The sequence below is a fragment of the Trichoplusia ni genome, chromosome 10, assembly GCF_003590095.1.
Source record: "Trichoplusia ni isolate ovarian cell line Hi5 chromosome 10, tn1, whole genome shotgun sequence".
Lineage (NCBI taxonomy): Eukaryota > Metazoa > Arthropoda > Insecta > Lepidoptera > Noctuidae > Trichoplusia > Trichoplusia ni.
Genome location: NC_039487.1, coordinates 13,688,915 through 13,711,140, shown reverse-complemented (window position 1 = coordinate 13,711,140; position 22,226 = coordinate 13,688,915). Strand labels below are relative to the sequence as shown.

Genomic DNA, 22,226 nt, shown 5'->3' with positions numbered 1-22,226 from the left:
TTTATGATGCTCTATTTTCTTTTTTTTAAACGTAAATTTAACGCATTTAGTCTTTGTGTCGCGGGGTTTTCACTCAAGCTTGTCAAGACAAGCAGTCATCGAACACACATACGCTTGACACAGAGTTTGGCGTGGTAACTTCAATCATTCGTCAACCCGCACAGTCTGAGTTTGATATCGAAAGACTCAGATTATCTTTTGTAAAGAAAGGTGCGTTTTTCTTATCGGTGACTAAAACCGTTACAAATCAGAGGAAATATAGTTCCGTCCCTTATTAAGTTAGCAATTATAATGAAACAGAAGAGGCTTATGGGTGTCTCTGTGCTCTGGGGAGTACCACGATGGTGATGATGATGACAAAAGTCTAATGTTAACCCACGTTATAAGATTGAAGAAAACATAAGACCACATTCAAGATATGAATTAATCTTTTCGGACAATTTAAGTATTAACACCCAACCACACCGCGGCATAAGCTCATGATTTAAGACTGCGGTTGGGTTCAAATATTGTCAAACAATCCCACAAACACGTTTACATTACCAAACGTACTATTTTTAAGTTAATAATAATTACTAATTAACCAGGGCCACGAAAGTTGTTTTAACTGTTTAAGTATAGAACAAATACAAAGCCGAAACTTTCATCTACACACCTTTTAATCTAGAACAGCTGATGGCTTGAAGCTAGGTAAACATAATCTTCCTAAAACAAGAGAACCAAGGTCGTCCCTTGGTTGGCAGATGCAAGCTCAGTTGGCACCGACCAGACGCTATCAGGCACTAACCAAACTGTTATGTCTCCCATTAAAACTTAACACTAACTATTCCTGCATTTTTAGCACTTTTAAAACAAGAATTAGGTTTTAAAACTAAATGATGGGACAATTTACATGTATGGGTTAACTAGGATTAAGTTATTTGGCAGGGAGCGACCGATTAGATGGCTCAACGATCTTCTGCGAAGTTATAATTAAGTTATTTTTGAAGATAGGACTAAAGAGTTCTAATGCTACAAACACTAAATGCCTGACACAGTTTTAGGCCATCTTAGAGTATTATTCATAAACGTAACTGAACAAAACAATATGGAAAAATACAAAATGCATAACTCAGTGACCTAGTTTTTTAACCTATTTAATAATTTTTAATTTTAAATGATTAATAAAGAACAGGAATTACGTATAAGACAATACCAGCATAAAAAAACATCTGATATACAAAAACAAGGTAATACCTATTACGGGTAACTATGACACTAGTTCATCTAGCCACTTTTGGTCTAAAAAAACAAGCCAACTCTACAATCGACTCTAAAAAAGAATTAAACTCTCCTCACAAATGAAAACACTTCCAATAATAACATTCCAACCGGTGGACCTCTTAATCAGCATCCTATCTATAACACCAGCTAAGATATAACATCATAACTTGCATCTATCCCTCCCCCTCCCCCTCCCCCTCCCACTACATTCCTTAAGAACAACCTTGGGATAAATCTCGAATGTTTTCTTTCCTCTCCAGCCATGATTTACAGCATCCATATAAGATGGTACAGTTATCCAGTAAACAAGTATTGCATGCTGATTCCCTCGCAACTTATTATATAAATTATTTTTGGACAACAACTTGTGTCCCAAACTGACAATTTGATTAGAAATGAGGAACTCTAAGATACAAAGCGTTTCATTTGAAAACTGAACGAAAAGTAAACTACAGATAAAAACCGTATCCAAATTAGTTTACTTGATCATGAACTACAGTGCCATTGACAGACAGATAGACACAGTTAAACGCACAAAGCAGTAAAATTCTAACACCCTCTTTTTGCGTCGGAGTTAGAAATGAGCATGAATGAGCAAGTTCAATGCGATTTGGAGAAACAGAAGTAATTTGTAATCCACGAACACTTTTTTAATTGAGGGTGTTTATGTGCATCTGACTTGAAAGATTGCGAAGCCTCCCGCGACATACGAATTAAATTTCTTATTGCGGAAGTCGTACTTAAAAGGAAATCTATAATAATAATTTCAAAATGGTTAGGCGAACGAACCGTAACGCATGACATAATTTATAGTAAACTTTACAATACGTAAGTCTAAAAAAAAAGCCTTAGAGAGAAAAAATTACGAAAATGAGCCCAAAAGTCACCACACATCAAGTAGTACTTCAAAGAAACTAATTCTACTATAATAATTATACTATACTATATACTAATACTAATTCTCCTTAATGAATAAGATTCCGCTGTCTAGCCGTCTATCAGTCAGTCACCAGGATGTACCTCGTGAGCCACTTCAGCTAGCCTTTTAAAAATTTAACAGATGATGTTTACTGCTTGTAGCTGCCATAACAAAAAACAAGCAACGATAGGTACGATGATAAATATAATGGGTGGCATTTTCTTTTTGCAAAATTAATTTTCTCAAGTATTGGTACGGAACTCGGGTCGCGAGTAAGTCTCACAGTTGAACGGTTTTTAAGTTTTCGATATTTCAAGGAAACTGAATAACTATACCCTCTGTTATTTATTATCATAGACTATGAGAAATTGAAAACTTGCGCGAAAAACTAGAAAATTTAAGAATAGGTACTTAACCATCAAAGTCAAAGTCAGATTCTTTATTTCAATTAGACCAACGGCACTTTTGAACGTCAAAACAATTTATAAATGAACTATATTAAAAAATAGTGTCAATCTGTCGGCCAGTCTCCTATTGAAGCTACCGCATACATCATTTTTAGTAATCCTGACTTTTGTAACGATAGTGATTTGTTGGATCTATCTCCACCGCAAAAGGCACCGGGAACGAGACCTACATATTCGTGCGGGTGAAACCGCGGGCTACAGCCAGTAACAACATAATTAAGAAGAAACATTACAAGTCCAACACTTTGAATACTGACAAATGTAGTTGTCAGAATAATTACGAAAGTTCATACACTACATTTGCAAGTCTAATACTTAGATGATATAACTTCATTTGCCTAATTGTGACGCAATTTGGATGTCAGATGAAATGGTCCAGTGATGTAACTTTTATATCTCAGATACGTCGGTTGGAAATTTTAGGTTATTTTGGTCTACGCAGTTAATTATTTAAAAAAGTATTCGTATAACCTACGGGAACTTGTAAAATCGTTTGATCAGTTTTCAAATACATTTTTTTTAGTATAAACCCATAGAATAGTACACAAAAGTAAGCCTTAAGAGCATAATTTAAAAGAGAGTTGTGCCAGAGTCTAAAAGTTTTACATTTTGATTACATAATTTTTGCTATAATATTTCTACCCAGTACCGACTTTATAGTAAGGATCTACCAATCATTCAAAACAAACATAATTCGTAATTTTATAATCTACTTCATTAATTGTATTTTTTTGAATCCCAGCTTTTGTCCTGCACTATGTACGACTAAGTTAAGCGACACACAGCCCGATTACAATCGACCGCCATCAAGGAAACACACAATTAGCGAAATGAAACACATAAAAAGGTTCCATCAAGGATTTATGACGACCATAGATATTCAGAGCCCTGTTGTCTATGCTTATTTATTTCTTCCTTATTTTTTTATTGTTTGCCAGAGATGTGAGCACCACTTATGGGGATAATAAACTTTATTTCTGTTTGTTTCTTTGTATATAAGTTATTTGACAATACGACTTTATCCATGTATTTTTGTGAACGTAAGGCGTAATAAATCGGCTGCAATACGGTTGCCAGTATTTTCCAATAATAAATGACATAAAAATAAAAACAAATGATCCGGACATATCTATGTATAAAATAACAATCATTAAGATCATGAGCTGAAATTAATTACTATCAATAATTAATACATTGGCTTGACGTTACCGTTTAATAACCTAACAAATCCGTCTATATCCAATTAATATACAAATAATAATAAAATACATTAACTAATTAATAATCGAGTAACGTACAGTTTTATTAATAATAGATAAAATATTATTAAATAATGTAGATAATATTAGCACTAAAATTAATATTCGTATACGCTCAAGAATTTAAAAGTACCATATAAACTGTTATATCATATCATATGTTGAATAATACGATATTATAATTGGCTAACAATTAAGAGCATTCATCTAAAAAAGCATACGATAATTTGTGACTAAAAACGAATCATGTGACCACTGTTAAAAGACTTGGCTTGTTACCGTCCATGTATACATTACGAAATATGTATTCGTGTTAAGCAATAAGCTGTTAAAACTGAAATGAAATAGTACGCACAAGGTCTTTGATTGCAAAGTATCTAGACTGACAAATAAATAAATGTCTTCAGGTCAATTACAATCAAGTAATTCAAATATTTAAAATATTTTGCATTCGATAATTAAGTATTGTATTATAGTTAAAGAATTTATGATTAAAGTGATGTATAAATAGTATTAAATGTGATGTACTTAGTAAAATGCTTTACTATAGACATAAACTGTATACATGTTTATGATAACGATTTATTAATATTTTATTAATAAGTAGAATAGCTTTTTCTCATATGTCGACTAGTTAAGACACAAGCCGATTAAATCGAGTAAGAACAAAATATTATAATTATCCTACTGTCGCAGAAAGATATTAACCCATTTAACTATCCGGATGTACGAAACACAGATTTAAACCTGACCTAAAATCCCAAAATCCAGTTATTTCAATATAAAAGAGGCTAAATAACAATTACATTAACATTTAAAAACACAGACGAATTCACAGACAGGCATTATAACTTATTACCTGTGCTCTGCAATCGAAATAAAAAAAACATCAATATACAAATCCAATTTGCTAATGGATTCCTTTGCTTGGAGTAGTGAAATTAAAAAGGAAATTGAAAAAAGAATATTAAAAAATAACAGGTACGTGCAACACATTCTCGCTTTTAGGGTAGTGCATTCGGGAGTCATGCACATTTACAGAATTATCGACTAAACACTGTGGCCAGGAAAGTAAATGGTATTATTTCTTACTTAAGTTAAATGCGAAAGTAGGCAATCAAGTTATATCAAGGCTTTTTAACTAAATATAGTAGCAGAGAGCTTTTTCTTTGCTGCTCTATTTTTTATTTTCTTGGCCATTTAGTAAATACATACACTTATAATGTTACTTTGCTTTTACTCGTTGTTAGGTTAAGTTAATTAATAGAATTATTTTAGTCAACTTCAGATCCAATGGAAATGATTTGAAAGTTGTAAAAGCAAACTAACATTTTATTAAAAATAAAAATATACAGATTGTAATGCGTGAGTTATTATTTGATCAAAAAAATAATTAAAAAGGATTTAGTAAGTCTTAATTGTACGAGATTGACATTAACAACAGTTACAACTTTTAAATTTGGAACCATAAAAAATGGACGCCGAAAATTTTAGATTATAGCTAGTTATAAGTCACGCACCACAAAGGAAACATTGATAAAATCCAAACTAACAATAAGTAGGGATACATTAAAATATCAACATTAACAGTTAGTGAAAAACATTCATACAACGAGTGGCAAAAAGGGTGACAGAAGAAAACAATAGGGGGATACATCGATAACACCGATGCGACGCGGTTCCGCACGGCGACTGCCGGCCGGGTACTTTGGGCGTAGCTTTTAAAACTCTTTTTTTTAAGAACATGTTTTTTTTACAAACCGTCTGTTTTGTTTTCTTTATTTGAGTATAAGGTTTTTTACCTATACTGCTTTTAACATCTTTTATAATACGCTGGATTGTTAATTAAATGTTTTCCTGGTTTCTTAAAGGTTGCTCAACTTATTTTGCTTATAAATCAATTGTTATTGACTGTTATTGGTTAAACATAATACTTTCAACCGATCACAGCGTTTTACTTAAATTTGAAACATGAATAAAAATTCTTTTTGTTAACCAGCGTCAAAGAAATCCAGGAAACTTTACTCTCCAAAATGATAGCTTTTCTTCGTAATTATTTGAATGCATGTCCAGTGAGGTGTTTTACGACAAAAGTTGTTTTTTGCTTATAAGATTTTACATATTTTTATCAAGGAATATAATAGTAATCCAGTCCAGCGTACCATGATAGACGTAAATGAGTTATTTTTAAGCCGTCTCTTTTTCCTTTTTTTACGTATAATATCTTGGGATTTTCAATAATCTTGTTAGTTTCTTAATCCAATGCTTTCAATTTTATTCGCTTTTCCACTTTCAAATTGTTATTTATTAAGAAATGTAGTTCTTTAACTTCATTTTAATAAAGTTATTATAATTATTCCAGTAAATCGTTTTATGACTTTAAAGACTTATGTCCCTTTTTTTAGTAAAAAATATTCTCAAACATTATTAATAAGCTTTGTATTGATTTAATCCACAATTTTAGTATATTTTATTCCCTAAAATAAATTACTACCGCCTTTATTAAACCATTTATCCCGATTTACGAAAACTAATAACCACAGATAAAAACTAGCACCCTTACCGACCCGTAACCTCGATCTATTTTATATAAAACTAAAAGGTTTAACTTTTAATCAAACGCTCCATATTCCACAAGTAAATTGTGCAAAATTAAATTAGAATTTCAAGTTGTGTCGAGTTCTGGTCGGGTTATCTTTGCTGAATAAGCATTCGCCGGCTAGAGCAAGTTGGGAGGCACGGGAGGTAGCTATACAGCCATCCCGTATTATCTTATGCCGCAATTTCTATATTTCCACCTCGAAAATGTTAATAAATGTTCCGTTTTGAATTTAGTTTAGTTGTTTTTAAACTAATGTGAAACTGAAATTGGAAATTGGACAGATTTTTTATTAATGAAATGCTTTAAACACGTGAACGTAATTTGTAATTTAGGAATTATAAACAAAAACTTAAAGAAATTGAGAACAAATCTGTATGTTTGAAAGTATTTTCATCATCAAGATCAAGGGCAGAGTATTAGGGCACGGAGCCAATAACTCCAAAATTTCCAAGATATGAAAAAATAAACCTAACTTTTACAACAACTACAGATAAAACGCAAATAAACAAACAATAACTGGAGAATACCAATCGGGATTACACATAAAATTAAATACAATTAATGTCGGCCATAAAAGAGATATAGTACTAGAATGAGAACGAATCAATATATCGAAGGACAACCGTCCCTCAGACTACGAAAGAAATAACTGCAATAAAACCAAACTAGAAACTTACACAATTAGGCAGAACACGCGATTCCAAAACCATGTTTCCCTAACCTAAAAAAACTGCACGTTACAGATTAAAAATAATTCAAATACAAAAGAGGTCCGTGAACTTTTAAATAAAACCTCTTTCGTTCGAAAAATGTTTTTGAACACCGGAAAAGAGTAAGTAAATTGTTTTTACAGCCAGATAGAGGTTATTTTAGCAAAACGGCGTAAACTGCAGATGCCGATGGGCGTTATGCTATTCTATGCCGTAGTTTCCCTGCAGTCAACTTATTCACATCTTAGCCACACCATATCGATTAACCTAACCTTTTTACATTTGTGTTATTGTTATCTGTGGTTATAGCGTTTTATTGATTCGTGTTTTTAATATTGAAATAAGCTTTCGTTTTTTTAGCCGCTGATTGGATACGTTTACGTTTAGATAATTAGATTTTGAAGTGTTTAGACTGATTCCGAGTTTGTTTATTAGTTTGTCTGTATTCTAGTTTTGATATTGAATGTTTGAGATTTAGTATTTATAGATTACATTACTCGAAAGTAATTGTCATTGTGAGTCATTAGAACATTTCTTAGTCATTCAATTTATAGTGATACTATTAAACTTATTTACGACTATGTGAAAGTCTTGTTTATTTGATTAGTCCATTCGAGTAGACTTTAATAGTAATTTTCAATTATTATAAATTTTAGTTCATAAGCATGCCGTTATATTTTTTGAAATATTAATTATCGTAATTTAGTTTTAAATAAGTTATTTACCCGATTTAAATCCTTCATTTTTGCTACTTAAATTGAGCCGAAGTGTTTTTTGCATAAATTATTTTCACATTGGGATTCGGAACGTTTTCGTTTTTATTACAAACACTGCATTGCATTTAAATGACAGCCAGTATCGCAAATCTCAACTGTCATCTCGTTAAGGCATGCTTATCGATCTGTTTACACGGCATGTTTTGAACACAAATTACTCCATATTTTTATAAGAAAACCGTTACACTTGATTTTTTATTTTAACTTTTTAATCTTCAACGGCGACCACGTGTTTTTTTTACATTTTTAAATGTTACCTTGCATTGATGTGGGCTGTCGCATCCAGCCTAAAACATAAGAGGATCACGTGCGTCCACATCGTTCTGACGGCGAAATCGGTACGTCCCGAAAATACCCGGGCGGCCGACGCAGTTTAGGTAAGCAACATTAGCTCACAACATCTGTTAATATGATCATTGTTAATTACATATGGGTTTGTTGTTAATAATTGTAGCCACCTGTCCCGAGGAGGGCGCTTGCAAGTAAGTCGCTACGTCGTCCACCATGCAGGCTCGCGGGAGGTCGGGGAGGAACATAATACGCTAGAGGGCGCGCATATCGCGTGTGGGCTGCGCGGCGCCCCGCGACCGACTGGCGCGACTCGCCGCGCCCCCTCCCCGCGCGCGCGCCCCGCCCCGCCCCGCCCTACGCACAGGGCTGACGGCAAGCTTTTCCGGCTTTTTCGTAAGGTTTTTTTTAGGCTGTGACTGCTATTTATGGCCTAGATGAAAGCTATTCGAGGTATTGATTTTTAATTAACATTTTTATTGTTGTGTCTCAATTGTCTTTCAAATCACAGCTTTGTTTAGCATAAAAAATAACTTTGTCTTTAATGAATAAGACACAATAAGATACACCAAAATCTCAGAAAAAAAAACATTTTCCCTATACTTTACTTAAACTGTCCTCAAAACATTCCAAGACTAAATCGATTCCAAAAAGTCGTGAAAAAAAAACGCATAACGCTATAACATTGATGAGTACATGGCTACATGTATAAATGCTAGTGTTCCCTGGGTACCAGCCCTACAGCACTACGTCGTAATGCATTCGCGGCACTCGCCTCGTCTCGGCGCCACTCGGACCCGATCGGTAAGCGCTCGGCTCCCCTCGGAAAGCTCTTTCAAATTCGGAACACAGACATGACATATCTGTTTTCCTTACTAACTACATTTTGAACTTTATGACTTTGGAAATAAAGTTCATTTTTTTATGAAATCTAAAACTTCAAGTGTTGTGTTTGACTTTTGAAATATCCTAATTTAGCTCAGCTTCTGCTTAGTACTTTCAATCTTAATCCTTTGTTTTAAAATTCAAAATCCTTTGTTAACGAGTTTCAGCTGACGCGTCTATAAATGTCACATTATTTTCGTGTGTGTGCGTGTTTTTTTGTGAGTGTGCGTTAAAAACACATCTCGGGCGGACCGTCATAGCAATTTTAGGCAGATTTTTTCCGCGTTAGATAATAATAATTTTCTTTTATTTGAGCTAAGTTATTAAGAACTATTAATTATGGTGTTTTTGACGGGAAAGAGGGAGTTTATTTTTATTATAGTCATTATCTCAGCAGGTTGTAATGGACGATGGAGGAATAAATAAAGGTCAGATCTGGAGAATAATTTTAGGTTGAAATAAACAGAGTTGGGAATGTTTCTAGTTGATACTTGCAGTAGACGCACAATGGCTAGAAACTAGGATAAATGCACTACGTTTTAGTATCTAAACTTTTTGGAGGAATAAAGTTAGCTTTTGACAACCATTTTAGTTTATAAACATACTGGAGAAATCCCTATTTTCCAAAGCTTTTTAGTTAATAATACGAATTGGATGAGCACTGATTACTTTCTAATTATATCAGAACCTTGCTAATTATGTACTTTTCAGCAAAATATCTAATCTGAAAAAAAAAAGAAGTCAAAAAATCTAATCTATAAAATATACAATTTAATGTAACATTATATTATTCTCGTGATAAAATCGTTCTTCACACTTTATTGTGTAATGATCTACCTTTCAATTGAATCAATTTCGCCTGAATTATCAAATTATTCCTATCAATGATAGGCATAGATCTCTTACAATTTTCGGTATCATCTAGTAATTAGGCTGTGGAGGTCATAAAGGCTCTTTGTGAAATGTAGAATATTTCCAGTATTATCCTAGTCAACTAACTAGGATGAGACTAGAAATAGAATTAAAAGTAGCTAGAGAAACAATTATAAAAAAATAACTGGAAAACACTAGATTTTGCACCAAGAAAACTTACTTCATAATGTACCTACTAAATATCCACTTTAAGATAGAAACTTGGATCCATTTTAGCTTTACAAATAATTCACAAAAACTCAACAAAAATAACCAAAAATGATATCAAAACACGACGCGCCAACCTTAACCAAAGAAAACATAGTTACTCGTAGACGGGTCCTATCTCGTAGCTCCGTAGACCCGCTACGAGCTACGGCGCTACACCACACACACAGGCGCAGTATTGATAATTTATGTGTGTAAGTGATTAGCTGTGTTACGTAATATGTGCAGAGTAATGTTATTGCAGAACTGGCTGTACAGAGTAGTTGACAATGCTTTGCGGTTTAAAAAGAAAATAAATTTGATTCGTTGCGAACAAAAGAATTGAACGGGTCATGAGTTTTATTGAAGAACACTTTTTTTGTTGTCTTTTTTCACACTTGTTTTGTTTTTCTTCAGGTCTTGCATATTTTGCTCAAAACTGTATCAAAGGGCTTTTATACAGTTCCAATTGTATTTACTGCATTTGTTAGACTGGAAGCCGACCACAAAATGGTTGAGAAAAGGATAGGATGGTGATGATTAAAAAAATTACTAGTTATTCGTCTATTACCAAATATTTATATTTCGATTATTTTTATATACCAGTTAAGTTTGGTATTGCTTTTTAATACATATTCAATACACATACATTAGTTAAAGTTTCATCATCATCATCAGCCCATATTCGTCCACTGCTGGACATAGGCCTTCCCAATTGCAGTGAGAGTTTAAGTAAGTATACAATATTAAAATAGGTATATAACTATTTCTCCTACTTAAAAAACGAAATTACCCTCTGTCCTCCCACCCTACTCTGTAAACAATAGTTGAGTAGTAAATCTAATTCAGTACAACAAGTCTCTCGCTTATTATATTACTGAGTTCAGCTCAAATGGGCCACGTGTCGCCCCTCTGCGAACAGCCTAATCACCTGTCGTTCGTGTGTAGACTGCCTAATGGATGATTCGATTTTCTACGGAGCTAAACTCTGATTTTTCTTGTTATAAAATTATCTTTCTTATTTTTTTAAAGGTAATTGTGGAATTTTGTTCGGTAGGTTTGTGAAATGTGTTTTCTATTTTTTTTGGGATTTTTCTTGTGGATTTATTAACTGTGGTGGTTGAATTGAAGTTATTATAAAAGCTGACGAACATCGTTGACTAATGAAAGCATAAAAAGGTATTAAAAGTTGATAAACAGTGTTGATTAAAGAAAGCAAAAAAAATGCATGAAATAGTACGTTTATGTAGCGGTTTCTATGCATTTTCAGAAAAATAATTAAAAGCTTTTGTAGGTAAAAAAGAATAACCGTTATAGCAAAACTATGTATAAAGATATTTTATCTTCTAAATTAAACTCACCACCAAACAACACTACAACATATTAGTTAATTAAGAAAAACATATTTACATAACCCTGCCCACCTCTGTTGTAACAAAGCGTGAACATTTGTAATATGAATCAACAGCTTCTTGGCAACAACGACAAGTGCCAACGTTTCCATTGACTGACAGCCGCGGTGAGTTGCTGACAAATATTTATTTCAGTTAAAAACTTTGTTTTAAGAAAATTTATTTTTATGAAGGGACGATTTTTTTCTCAATGTACTATGATTTCTGATTGGATTATTGTCGTTGTTCAAGGGAGATGGCACTCTAGATCGTGCAGTGCGCTGTCTTGCTTCAATAGGCTTTAGCTAACACTTAAACCTTTACCAAAGCATTTAACATTATCACCTGTTTAAAATCTGGTTGAAATTAGATATATTGTTTTATTTTACCTAACAATTAAACTATTCGATTTTGACAATGTTTTTGTTTATTAGTACTTAACAAATTAAGGGTCACTTTCAAAGAGAATACATTATTCGACGAAGATAAACGAATTTATCCGTCAGATATATTCCCTAAAAGTATTGTATATATATTGTTTTATTTTATTGTATCATACAATTACAAAGGTAAAATGCATCAAAGGCTAAACACTTTATAATGTTTATTCAAGTATTCCATATTTTTGGAAATGTAATTAATGGACTCCACTTATTACATGTATTAGACAAACGCCAAATAAGGCCTTCAATGTTATTTTAAATAACTAATGAAAATATTTTTTCTATATATTTTAACGATTTATTATATACTTTATTAAAAGTAATTATTTTTAAACATAATCCTTATACCATATATGTATACTCCCACAAAACACCTGCCTACGACAACACCACAGCTAAATGCCCCGTCTTTTAGAGATACGTACACAAAATATCAAAAGGCCGTTCACACGCCGCCTCAGGCAGAACCACTGACCGTTATTCTTTTTAATTTCGAAATGTTCGACTTTATGTGTGTTGATAACAGTAACTGGGGTCCGTATCTATGAAACGAATATTGTTTTATGTTTATTTGAAAATTGGCTGCAACTGCGGCGTATCGGTAATGTTAGTCATTGGTACTTTATTGAGGCTGTTATAGTTAGTGGCGGTAATTTGGGTTGTTAGCTTAATGATTAAGAGTTGAGCCTGTGTTGTGGAAAGTAAGATGGTTGGAGTATAGACAGTTTGATTATCGACTGCTTGATAGCACTGATTGAGTAATGGTGTAGGTCACTATGTCGAAACTTTGCGCGACGTTTTGCGGGTTCAAGCCCCGCGTAGGACAAGCATTTGTGTGATCCTCGAAAGTTTGTTCTGAGACCAGGTGACTTGAATGTTTGTGTAGCCAACAACCGTGTACCGACAACCACACAAGGATTTGTTCCTCAGGGTGGGAGACATTAATTATGAGAGAAAAAAGGGAGAGCATGAGATGAACAAAACCTGAACTGACCAAATGTAAAACACGATAAACAACACTTTGTACAGAATATGTTATTTAACTAAATCAGTTTAATTCATTAGAATTTGTGAATATATAAAAAAATAGGCCGCATTCACCCCTTCTAAAACGATACAAAAAAACAAAAATTAAAGTACCTGCTTTAACGCGTCTATTGCGAATGCTATGAAAACATACTATCATGACGATGATAAAATTATAAATATCGCTGGAATGATAATACATTATTGAAGCAATACTATTTTTCAATGTTTAAGATGCAGGTATACTCCTAACACCAGATCTTTAAAAAGATTTAAAAAGGCATTTCAAAATAAATGAGCACTATTTGAACAGTCAGTAACGTATGCTCGACTCAGCTGATTCTGAACAAATTACCGTATCCCATAAGTAAGTATTTTTTGAACTAAACGCTCTATAATTCTTCAGAAGGCGTGCCGTCGTCTCGGCATTTCTAGTTACATCTGTGATAAATCTCAGTAAAAGCCTGCCCTGGCTCCGGGGTCAACAGACCAGGGGCCTGAAGGCAACCATGTCAGACTTCAATGTCAGACAAGAGTCTAAAAAAAGTGAATCCAGGAGTTTGGAAACTGATAATATTTGATCATTTCATTACGTATTCACGATATTACGATAAACAATAAGTTATCTAAGCAAATTTTCAATCTACAGGATATTGTGTAGATTGAAAATTTGTAACAGATTAAGTTACAAAGACTGAGGAGCAGGTAAAGTTCAATTTCACAATTTGATCACAGGTTAAGCTACGCATGATACGTTTGCTACGTTTATGGGTGACCATATATGCTACAATGAGATTTGCCGTGTTTTATGTGCACGTAAATTTGTTAAGGAAACTGGATATGATGCGAGGCGAATATTCACAATAATTGACTTAAAAATTAATAACTATTTATAAGCAAAATTATAATAAACCTACATAAAATAAAAAAAATAAAAATATTTTTATTGGAACTAAAACACAAATTATACAGTAAAAAATTTACGTACGATAATGACTGCATTAGTTATAAAACTGTGTCGCAGCCATTAACGCCCATACAAAAAGGTTTACAATTATAAGTTAAGCAAGAAAATGAAACATCAGCATATTACAATAAAAAATAAACTTCTTACATAGCCCCCTTTAAGAAAAGAAACTGTATATAGTTAATAATAATACTTTCCTCTAGGTATATCTTATACAAGTCGCTACTACAGACTCAGTGCACCCTTACTCAGCAGTAAATTCTATAAAATAGAAGCGACACCAAATATTGTAACATAGTGGAGCGGGAAAAATTTGACACATCCATATGCCTATATCAAAAAATTATCATAGGTTAGTGTAGAGTAAGGAAGGGTATAGAGAAGACGTTATCTATACTTCTTGCACTATTTTCCCACGTTTTTTGATACACTCACTTTCTTGTTTGTTTGTCGTTCCGGTTGGATTTTTGAATGAACTCAATTTTGAGGCACTGCCCGATAAGCTGGCAGGCCAGGTCAGAGAAGACATTCAAAAACAAGGGTTTCTAGATTTTTTAAATCTATTAATTATTTAGACGTTTTGAACGTGTATGTGAAAACAGTAATTCTGCAAAAATCTTTGGTTAAAAAGAAAAAGAGTATTCGGAAATAATCTATACTACATAATATTATAAAACAGAAGTTTGTTTGAACCTGCTTATCTCTGGATCTACTGGTCCGGTTTGAAAAAATCTTTTAGCGTTAGATAGTCAAATATTTGAAGACTATTGGATACGTACCATAAAGCTAAAATTAACAAGAGCAGAGCAGTAAATAAATATTTTACAAAAACGAAGAGAAGTAATATTAAGAAATAATAGTTTTAGTGTGCATGCAGCACTGTATATAACGAAGGTTTTCAAATGTAATTAGAAAAAAACTCCAAAAAACATTTCTTTGAAAGGCAAACCATAGAAAATAACTATTGCGCACACCAAGGGCTTCAAATTCTTAAACAAAAATTAAAATATATTCCTATGAATAACACCGTCTAATCTTTCTTAGCTACGAAATACCAAGAGCCGCGTAATATAAATTCCTATCCAATATTCACAAATTCTCGGCACATTTTAATGTGCGGGTAGATTGCAATTTTCTAGCCACTCGTCGACCGCATAAACCATTTCCAGAATAGTTTTATGTAAATCGTTTTAAAACTATGAAGGAAGGGGAGTTTGGTGAATCGGATTAAAGCTGATCTGGAGAATATTGGAGAAAATTTGGAGAATTTCGGAGAAGAATGGAAGATTAATGGAGAAAAAAGGATCGATGAGGAAAAGATAAATATAACATCTAGATACGTAAGTGTGTATACTAAATTATTTAATTACTTTGAGTAGAATAGGGATGATGACTGGGTATAACAAGAAAAAAACTCATTAGTCCCTCAGTTAGATAATTTAAAAGTATGAGACACTTTTTTTTCCTATTTCAGAAAAACTAGAATTGACAAAGATTATTAACTGCTTCAAAGTTTAGGAGAGGGGGCATGTGACGTAACGACTAACGATAGAGTAAAATTTGTACTCAATCGTGACGTCACGCGTAAGTTTCATTCACTGTAATTTGGTCAATTTATGTTTGCGGGACAAATTAACAAATACGTATCCATTATTATACAAAAAAATTACAAGACGGACACTGCAAAAAAAAAAAAATTGTAATCGTCCCTATTCCTGTTTCCTTATTATTTTGTGTTTGGTCTATTGGTTAACTTAATTTACTATACGCTTTAGACTGCAACTGAATTTATTCATTGAAATGAAAAGTAACTTATATCCTCTATGGATCGCTTTGAAGCCCTGTGCCAAATTTCTTTAACATAGAATGAGTTGTTACAATACAATATAATTTTAAGAAGAATAATTTCGCATAATAGGAGTATTTCCATAACCTAAAAATCAAGTAAAACAAAACGTATGGTAGAGAAGAGAACTCTACAACAAAATCAATAAAAATCATATACATCCACCATTTTAAACCCGAACATCCACAATAATGCAGTAAAATCTACAAAAATCCACTTTTAACCAGTTAAAACCGGCGCGAACCGCTTTAATCCGGTACAAACCAGTTTCTTAAAGTCAGTGGGTTACCTAGCGGATTTGGTTGGTAAGCGACGCGCGGCATCGGGGCATTTTTCCGTGGTGAGCATGCGTTGTGGAGTCCCTTGATTTATACGTCGCTTATCTGCCGACTAAATTTATTTGTCTGCGCTACTACCCGGCGATGCTGCCCTGGTACTTGTGTCTAGAATATCGTAGATAGGACACGAAATAATATGGATAAAAAAGATAGACTTGAAAGCCAAAATTTTGTCATTGCTTTGAGTTTTTTATACTCTCTCTCAAGTTTTTCACCTATTGCTTTCAAGTTTTAAATTGTGCAAAGGAATGGATTTTTTTTTATTCATTCAAAACCAAGGAAGGGCTACGAAGGTAGGTTATATAAACGACAACAACGGGAAAAAAATGTACTACTTCAAACTTTTTTGATACCTGAGTGTTTAAATATTAAAAGTACCGAATTAAATATTATTAAAAAAAATAACTGCAAAATATTTGCCACTTCTATCCTTATAGAAGTCTGTACACCCCCAAGTCTCGGGGGCGCTGGTAATTGTACAAATTATAAATTTGTGACCGACTGCCGCTGTTGCGGGATTAAATCGCACGGTCGCACTCGCGTCGCGGTCGCGGCGCAGTCGCAACCCCGTCGCAGTCGTGTCGCAATCGTGGCGTACCGTAAGATGTTACAGAAGGTTTATTAAGAACTTCACAGTACTCTGAAAGTCTACTAAAGTTGTTGGCGTGTGGATGAGAGATGTCACTCTATGATATGGTGCGTTGTCTCACATGAACATACGATACAACGTACAATCTTATCAATCATCATCTGCCTAACGTGCCTTCCGAAACACGGAACGGTACAATTTTATCAATATCAATAAATAATATAGGTATGTAACCTATATTATTTATTGATATTTGTGTGGAGACACAAATAACAAACAAAAAGTATTTCATAAAAATCCTGCTTCCTACTAATATTATAATCGCGACAGTTCGTACGTATGAATGTTGGTTCAACTTCCACGCAAAAAATTCTGAACGTATTTTGACAAAACTTAGTACACGGATAGTTAATAACCAAGATTAGCATTACTTTTATCCGGATTTTAAAGTCCAGCGGGATCATTTTCGATTTGCAACGGGCGAACTCGCGGGCGACAGCTAGTTAGTTAGTTAAAATTTCAAGAGCATAATTAACTCAACCTTTTGCATCACCTACATATTGTCACAATCGCCCGCAGTGTTTTGTTTATTAAACCCATTTCGTAACATTAATGCATTGTTATTTTAATTCATAGATACATAACAGCGCGGCGTCTGCTGAAAAACGAATCGCATGCATACGATCGATGTCTTTACTTGTGGTTTGGACTCCTTGTTGTATGAGCTCAAGAACAGAATATAGAATAATAATACACTATGGGTACGTCATACTCAATACTATGACGTACCCATTTGCATGAAAGAGTAAGAAATAGCAGAATACTGTTGTTATCTGTTCCTGTCCGAAAGACGGAATTAACACTGTGATACACACTTCGGTTTGTAGGTAACTTTCAAGCAGTTCTTATAGTTTTTTTTGTTAACAACTTGCGCACTTTAAAACTCAATAATTACTAAGCTCGATGGATTTTTCATAACCATGACAAGTCAAGTCACATGCACAAAGACACCCAGACACAGAACAAGCTTTCATCGATCACACAAATGCTTGAGCAATGCGGGGATCGAGCCCGCGACCATTATTACGACTTGGCTATACGAATATCAAAAAATAACTTAAGTGAAAAAAGTAGAAGCAGTAGTAAGTAAAAAAAACGATTTTAATGTAGTGTTGTTCACAATATCATGAGATAATTGCAGGGATCCATCTCCACATCTTAAATTAAAACTGCTTCCGCTGTGTAAGCGAGAGAGCGTGCGACATCGCTTAGAAATGTGTCTTTCTGACTACTGCAATTCTTATTTGAGTTTATGGTAAGCCTCCTGGTTCACACACACCATATTCTATATGAATAATACCAGCCCACAGCTGTCCTAGTGCTGGGCACAAGCCTCCCAAGCTATAAGGAAGGTTTGAGCATTGATCACCACACTAGCTCATTGCGGCTTCAGATTCCAATATTTGCAATCCATTTCAGCTATTTTTATTCATCATTTATCAATACAGCTTTGTTTGCGTTGGGATCGAACCTGTACCTCGGCCAACGCGATATGTAAAAACTTTAACCATTGGAAATTTTAGAAACATAAATAAATCAATGACGACAAAATTTGATATCTTGCATACTCAAAAAATACATTGTTTTCCTTAAGTATCAAGAAATTTCTTTTGTTTTGGTGAAAAGTTATACACTGCTTTTATATTTCCGAAGCAAGTCCAAAATTACGGGGAACACACAGTGTTTAGACACAGTTGTTATATTCGGACCTCCAAAAAAACAGAACCAGTATAGATGCAACGACAGTGGACAAAATTAAATTTTCTTAGTTCCTACAAAAAAAGTCATAGCAATTTGTAGCGAGTAGCGACCAGTTTCGGTCGCAATATTAGGCGCTTCCTATTTGTGTGTCTCTGTTACGGGCTTCAGAGGCAAAATTGTACAATGTAATGTTTAACTACATACTTATACATAATTTTATTAAACATTCAAGGAAAGGCATTCATTGTTCTCGTACGTTAATTAATATTTAACTACATACATTGTAGGTAAATTATTAGTAAAGTACTAAAAATGCTGAATAGTTAAACTCATCAGAATTTTCAAACTGTATTAAATAACTAATTCTATATGTTTTAGCTTCATAGACTTCAAAATGACGAAAGTCTTTGAGGATTATTGCATGAAATGAATTGATTTAAATTAAATGACCCACTTTGATAATTGCATTAGCCTTTTTTGAACATGGTAAGACTTACGGCGCTGCTTCTTAAACATCTCAAATAGATAAAAATACTTACAACCACCTGTTTCTAAATTATGTAGGTATTACCACAAAATTTACTAGGTACTCTACATCATTATTTTCTATTTTTAACAGATTTCTTAAATCATTTTCATATTCTATCCGTTTTCGTAAAATATATAATTACTGCTCTGCTCCTATTTATGACAGACATTTAATATCCTATAAGCTTTCTCAATAAACAGGCTATCTAACACCTAAATAGAAATAATTTTGCAGGTCGTATCAATATATCCTAAGATTAGCGCGCCCAAACAAACAAACTCTTCAGCTTTACTATATAAATATAGATTCTATAGTATGTCTGTAGGTTTGTCCATGAAGAGTCAAGCAGCAAGCACGCTTAGGTATTAACTACATTTGTAACCTAAAACTAAAAAGTAACGGCGCACGTTATGTAACTTTCAGTCGGCGGCTAACTGCAATAGAGGTTCAGGAGCTACGAAACTGTTGTCTCTAGTTTTGGAGAGAGAAAGAATAGACAATAAGTATCTCATTAACTTGTTCATGTAAAAAATATCGGCGTATTGCCCTTGCGGCCGTATGCATGGATTTATAACCATGAAGTGTAGGTTCGATCCCGATGCAGGAACGATCAAATCGAAAAAATTGAAAATAATGTCAGTGCTAGACCGCCGATTTACGAAAATGTATACACAAAAGGAACTATCAGAGCAGTATAAAACTAATAATATTCCACAACTTTCACACAGCGCAATCTAGTCTCAAAACAAGCAAAGCTTGTATTGTGAGTTTTAGACAACTGTAACTACACCAAGAAACAGAACAAATGATCATGCTCCTCACACAACCATTTGTTCTAAGTGAGAATCGAACGCACGACCTCCTATATAGCAGTCAGGGCCTCTAACCACTGGACCAACAGGCCAGTCAAATATCACAAAAACGGGGAGAAGTTGCTACCTAGCTCCGGAACAACATTCAGGACCACAAACCACTAGACCAGGTGAGTTAAACGTCACAAAAATTTAGAGAAGTTGCGAACAAAAGCTATATTGACAGCTACAGTGATTTGCCGCATCCACCGCGCAAGTGTATCGCAGCTCCCGCGTCGTCTGATTCGTCTCGCGCCATATCGCTACGTTTTTCCTCTGCTAATTACTGGCAGAGCCGTAACAGCCCCGTTCGTTCCCAAAAGCCAACAGTTTGGGATTTCATTGTACTTCCTACATGTACACTTTAGCCTATTGTGGCCGGCTTACTAAACGAATAAACATTAGGCTGGATACTCAATGTTGTCTTGAATGAATGTTATGAGGGGTGAAGGGACTGAAATACTTCAGTTTTATTACTGTGAATACTTTGCTTTATGTTCAAGTGAGTCATTTGTTTTTATAAACGAATAGAAAGGACTCATCAATAGCAATCTGCGTACGTCTAAAATCTATTAATAGTTTGAACACATCCCTTTGCCCCGATTCTGCGATTTACAATAGCCGATGATTGACAATCGGTTTAAATTTGAAACCATTCCTATTCTCTTAAACATTTTGACAACACAATAATTGGACTTTCATTTGATTAACCGTGAGTGTTCCGCCTCGTACTGATTTTCCAATAATTGTGTCGGAAAAAGGCTTAGAATAATACGGATAGTGCCGATTTTAATCCGATCGCCATTCATTCATCGGCCATTGTAATTAGCAGAATTGGGGCCCTGGCTGCGCGTCTCTAAAATGCGTCTGTCGATCCCGTTCGTCCATGCGTTATAACGCACATCGACTTTGGATTTCGTAAAATATGTATAATTTATAAAGAAAGCAATTGAAACCGGCATTCGCGATAAAAAGGCAACTGGAATCTAATTCGATACCTCAAAATCATGCATGAAATAATTGAATCAATGTACCAAGACATATTTATATAAATTATCGACCACCTGTCCGTAGGAACACCTACCTACAGTTTCATATCAATATGCAATAGTCAAAAACATGATAAATCAAAACGCAATTTCACACATACTGAAAAACAGTTGTATCGATATAAAATAATAAACAGCATAAGCAGAACATACAACAATTTGCCGAACGCAGGGAAAACTCCATTACATGCTAGCAACACTTAAAAATGGCGTATAAATGCCGCACTCGAGAATCGAGACACAATATTCATATAAATTGATTTGTCAACAAACAACTCACCTGTGATATTATCTCATAATTTTGATCTTTCGGTTGCTTCTTTGATCCAGTATCACTTTCGTCATCCGATGTCTGTACTCCACAATTCGGCATGATCACAATTAAAACTGCAACGTGCGTCTAGATTATGTGATGTCTGAATTGACACTGAGGGAGCAAATCAAGGTTATCGGGAAACAGATGAGGGTTGTTTTATGGGGCCCCTGAAGTGTGTTTAGAATATTTAAATGGTTTTACCCCGAACGGGAAATTGGAATTTACCGGTTACCGGCAAAGTCGGAGTATTTGATTGGTTGAGTGAATGATTGGGTGGGTATTTTATTAGTTGATGTGGTTACCTATTACAGTTATTTCTAGTTTGAAGCTTGCGTTTTGATATTTGTAGGCGTGTACGTAATGCTTAAAATCTTAATAGATGAGTCACCTGTTACGTCATCTTGAAATATACAGAAACTGCTTTCAAGAAATTGTAATTTATTACAGATAAGTTATTTTTATATTCTTGAAAGGAAGTTATTAGTAATAGGCTTGTACTTTTATTATAATACAGCAATCAATGAGTCACAGTCTCTCTATCGTTAAGAATGGTGCATAAAGGACAAGTGATTGCGTAATACATTAGAATGGCTTAATATCATTTAAGTTCTAAAAAATCTCCAAACATGACCATATCATAATATGTTAAATATAATAACATATTATTTCACTAGGCATAAAATATAAAAATTTGTGAGAATTATTATTTTTAAGGCAACTTCATATTCACAGTCAGTCCACTTTGTCTCATTCGTTTCATTTCATTCGATTTATAATCTCAGCAAACTCTAATTACCCCGCATTAAGGGAAGATTCCTAACACAGCAACATA

At 33.9% G+C, this 22,226-nt stretch overlaps 1 protein-coding gene across 2 annotated transcripts in view; it reads right to left on the bottom strand.

Moving 5' to 3' along the window:
• The window catches only part of LOC113497938 (nuclear factor 1 B-type), a 58,357-nt gene extending 36,649 nt beyond the window's left edge, over positions 1–21,708 (bottom strand). The window contains exon 1 of one of the 2 annotated variants that reach the window (XM_026877757.1): positions 21,359–21,708. In XM_026877757.1, the coding sequence (XP_026733558.1) occupies positions 21,359–21,451 (93 nt within the window). In that variant the 5' untranslated portion in view covers positions 21,452–21,708. Of the gene's footprint in view, positions 1–8,454; positions 8,598–21,358 lie in introns of those variants that run through there. The other variant, XM_026877756.1, reaches the window with a different exon arrangement.
• Between the last annotated feature and the right edge of the window lie 518 nt (positions 21,709–22,226).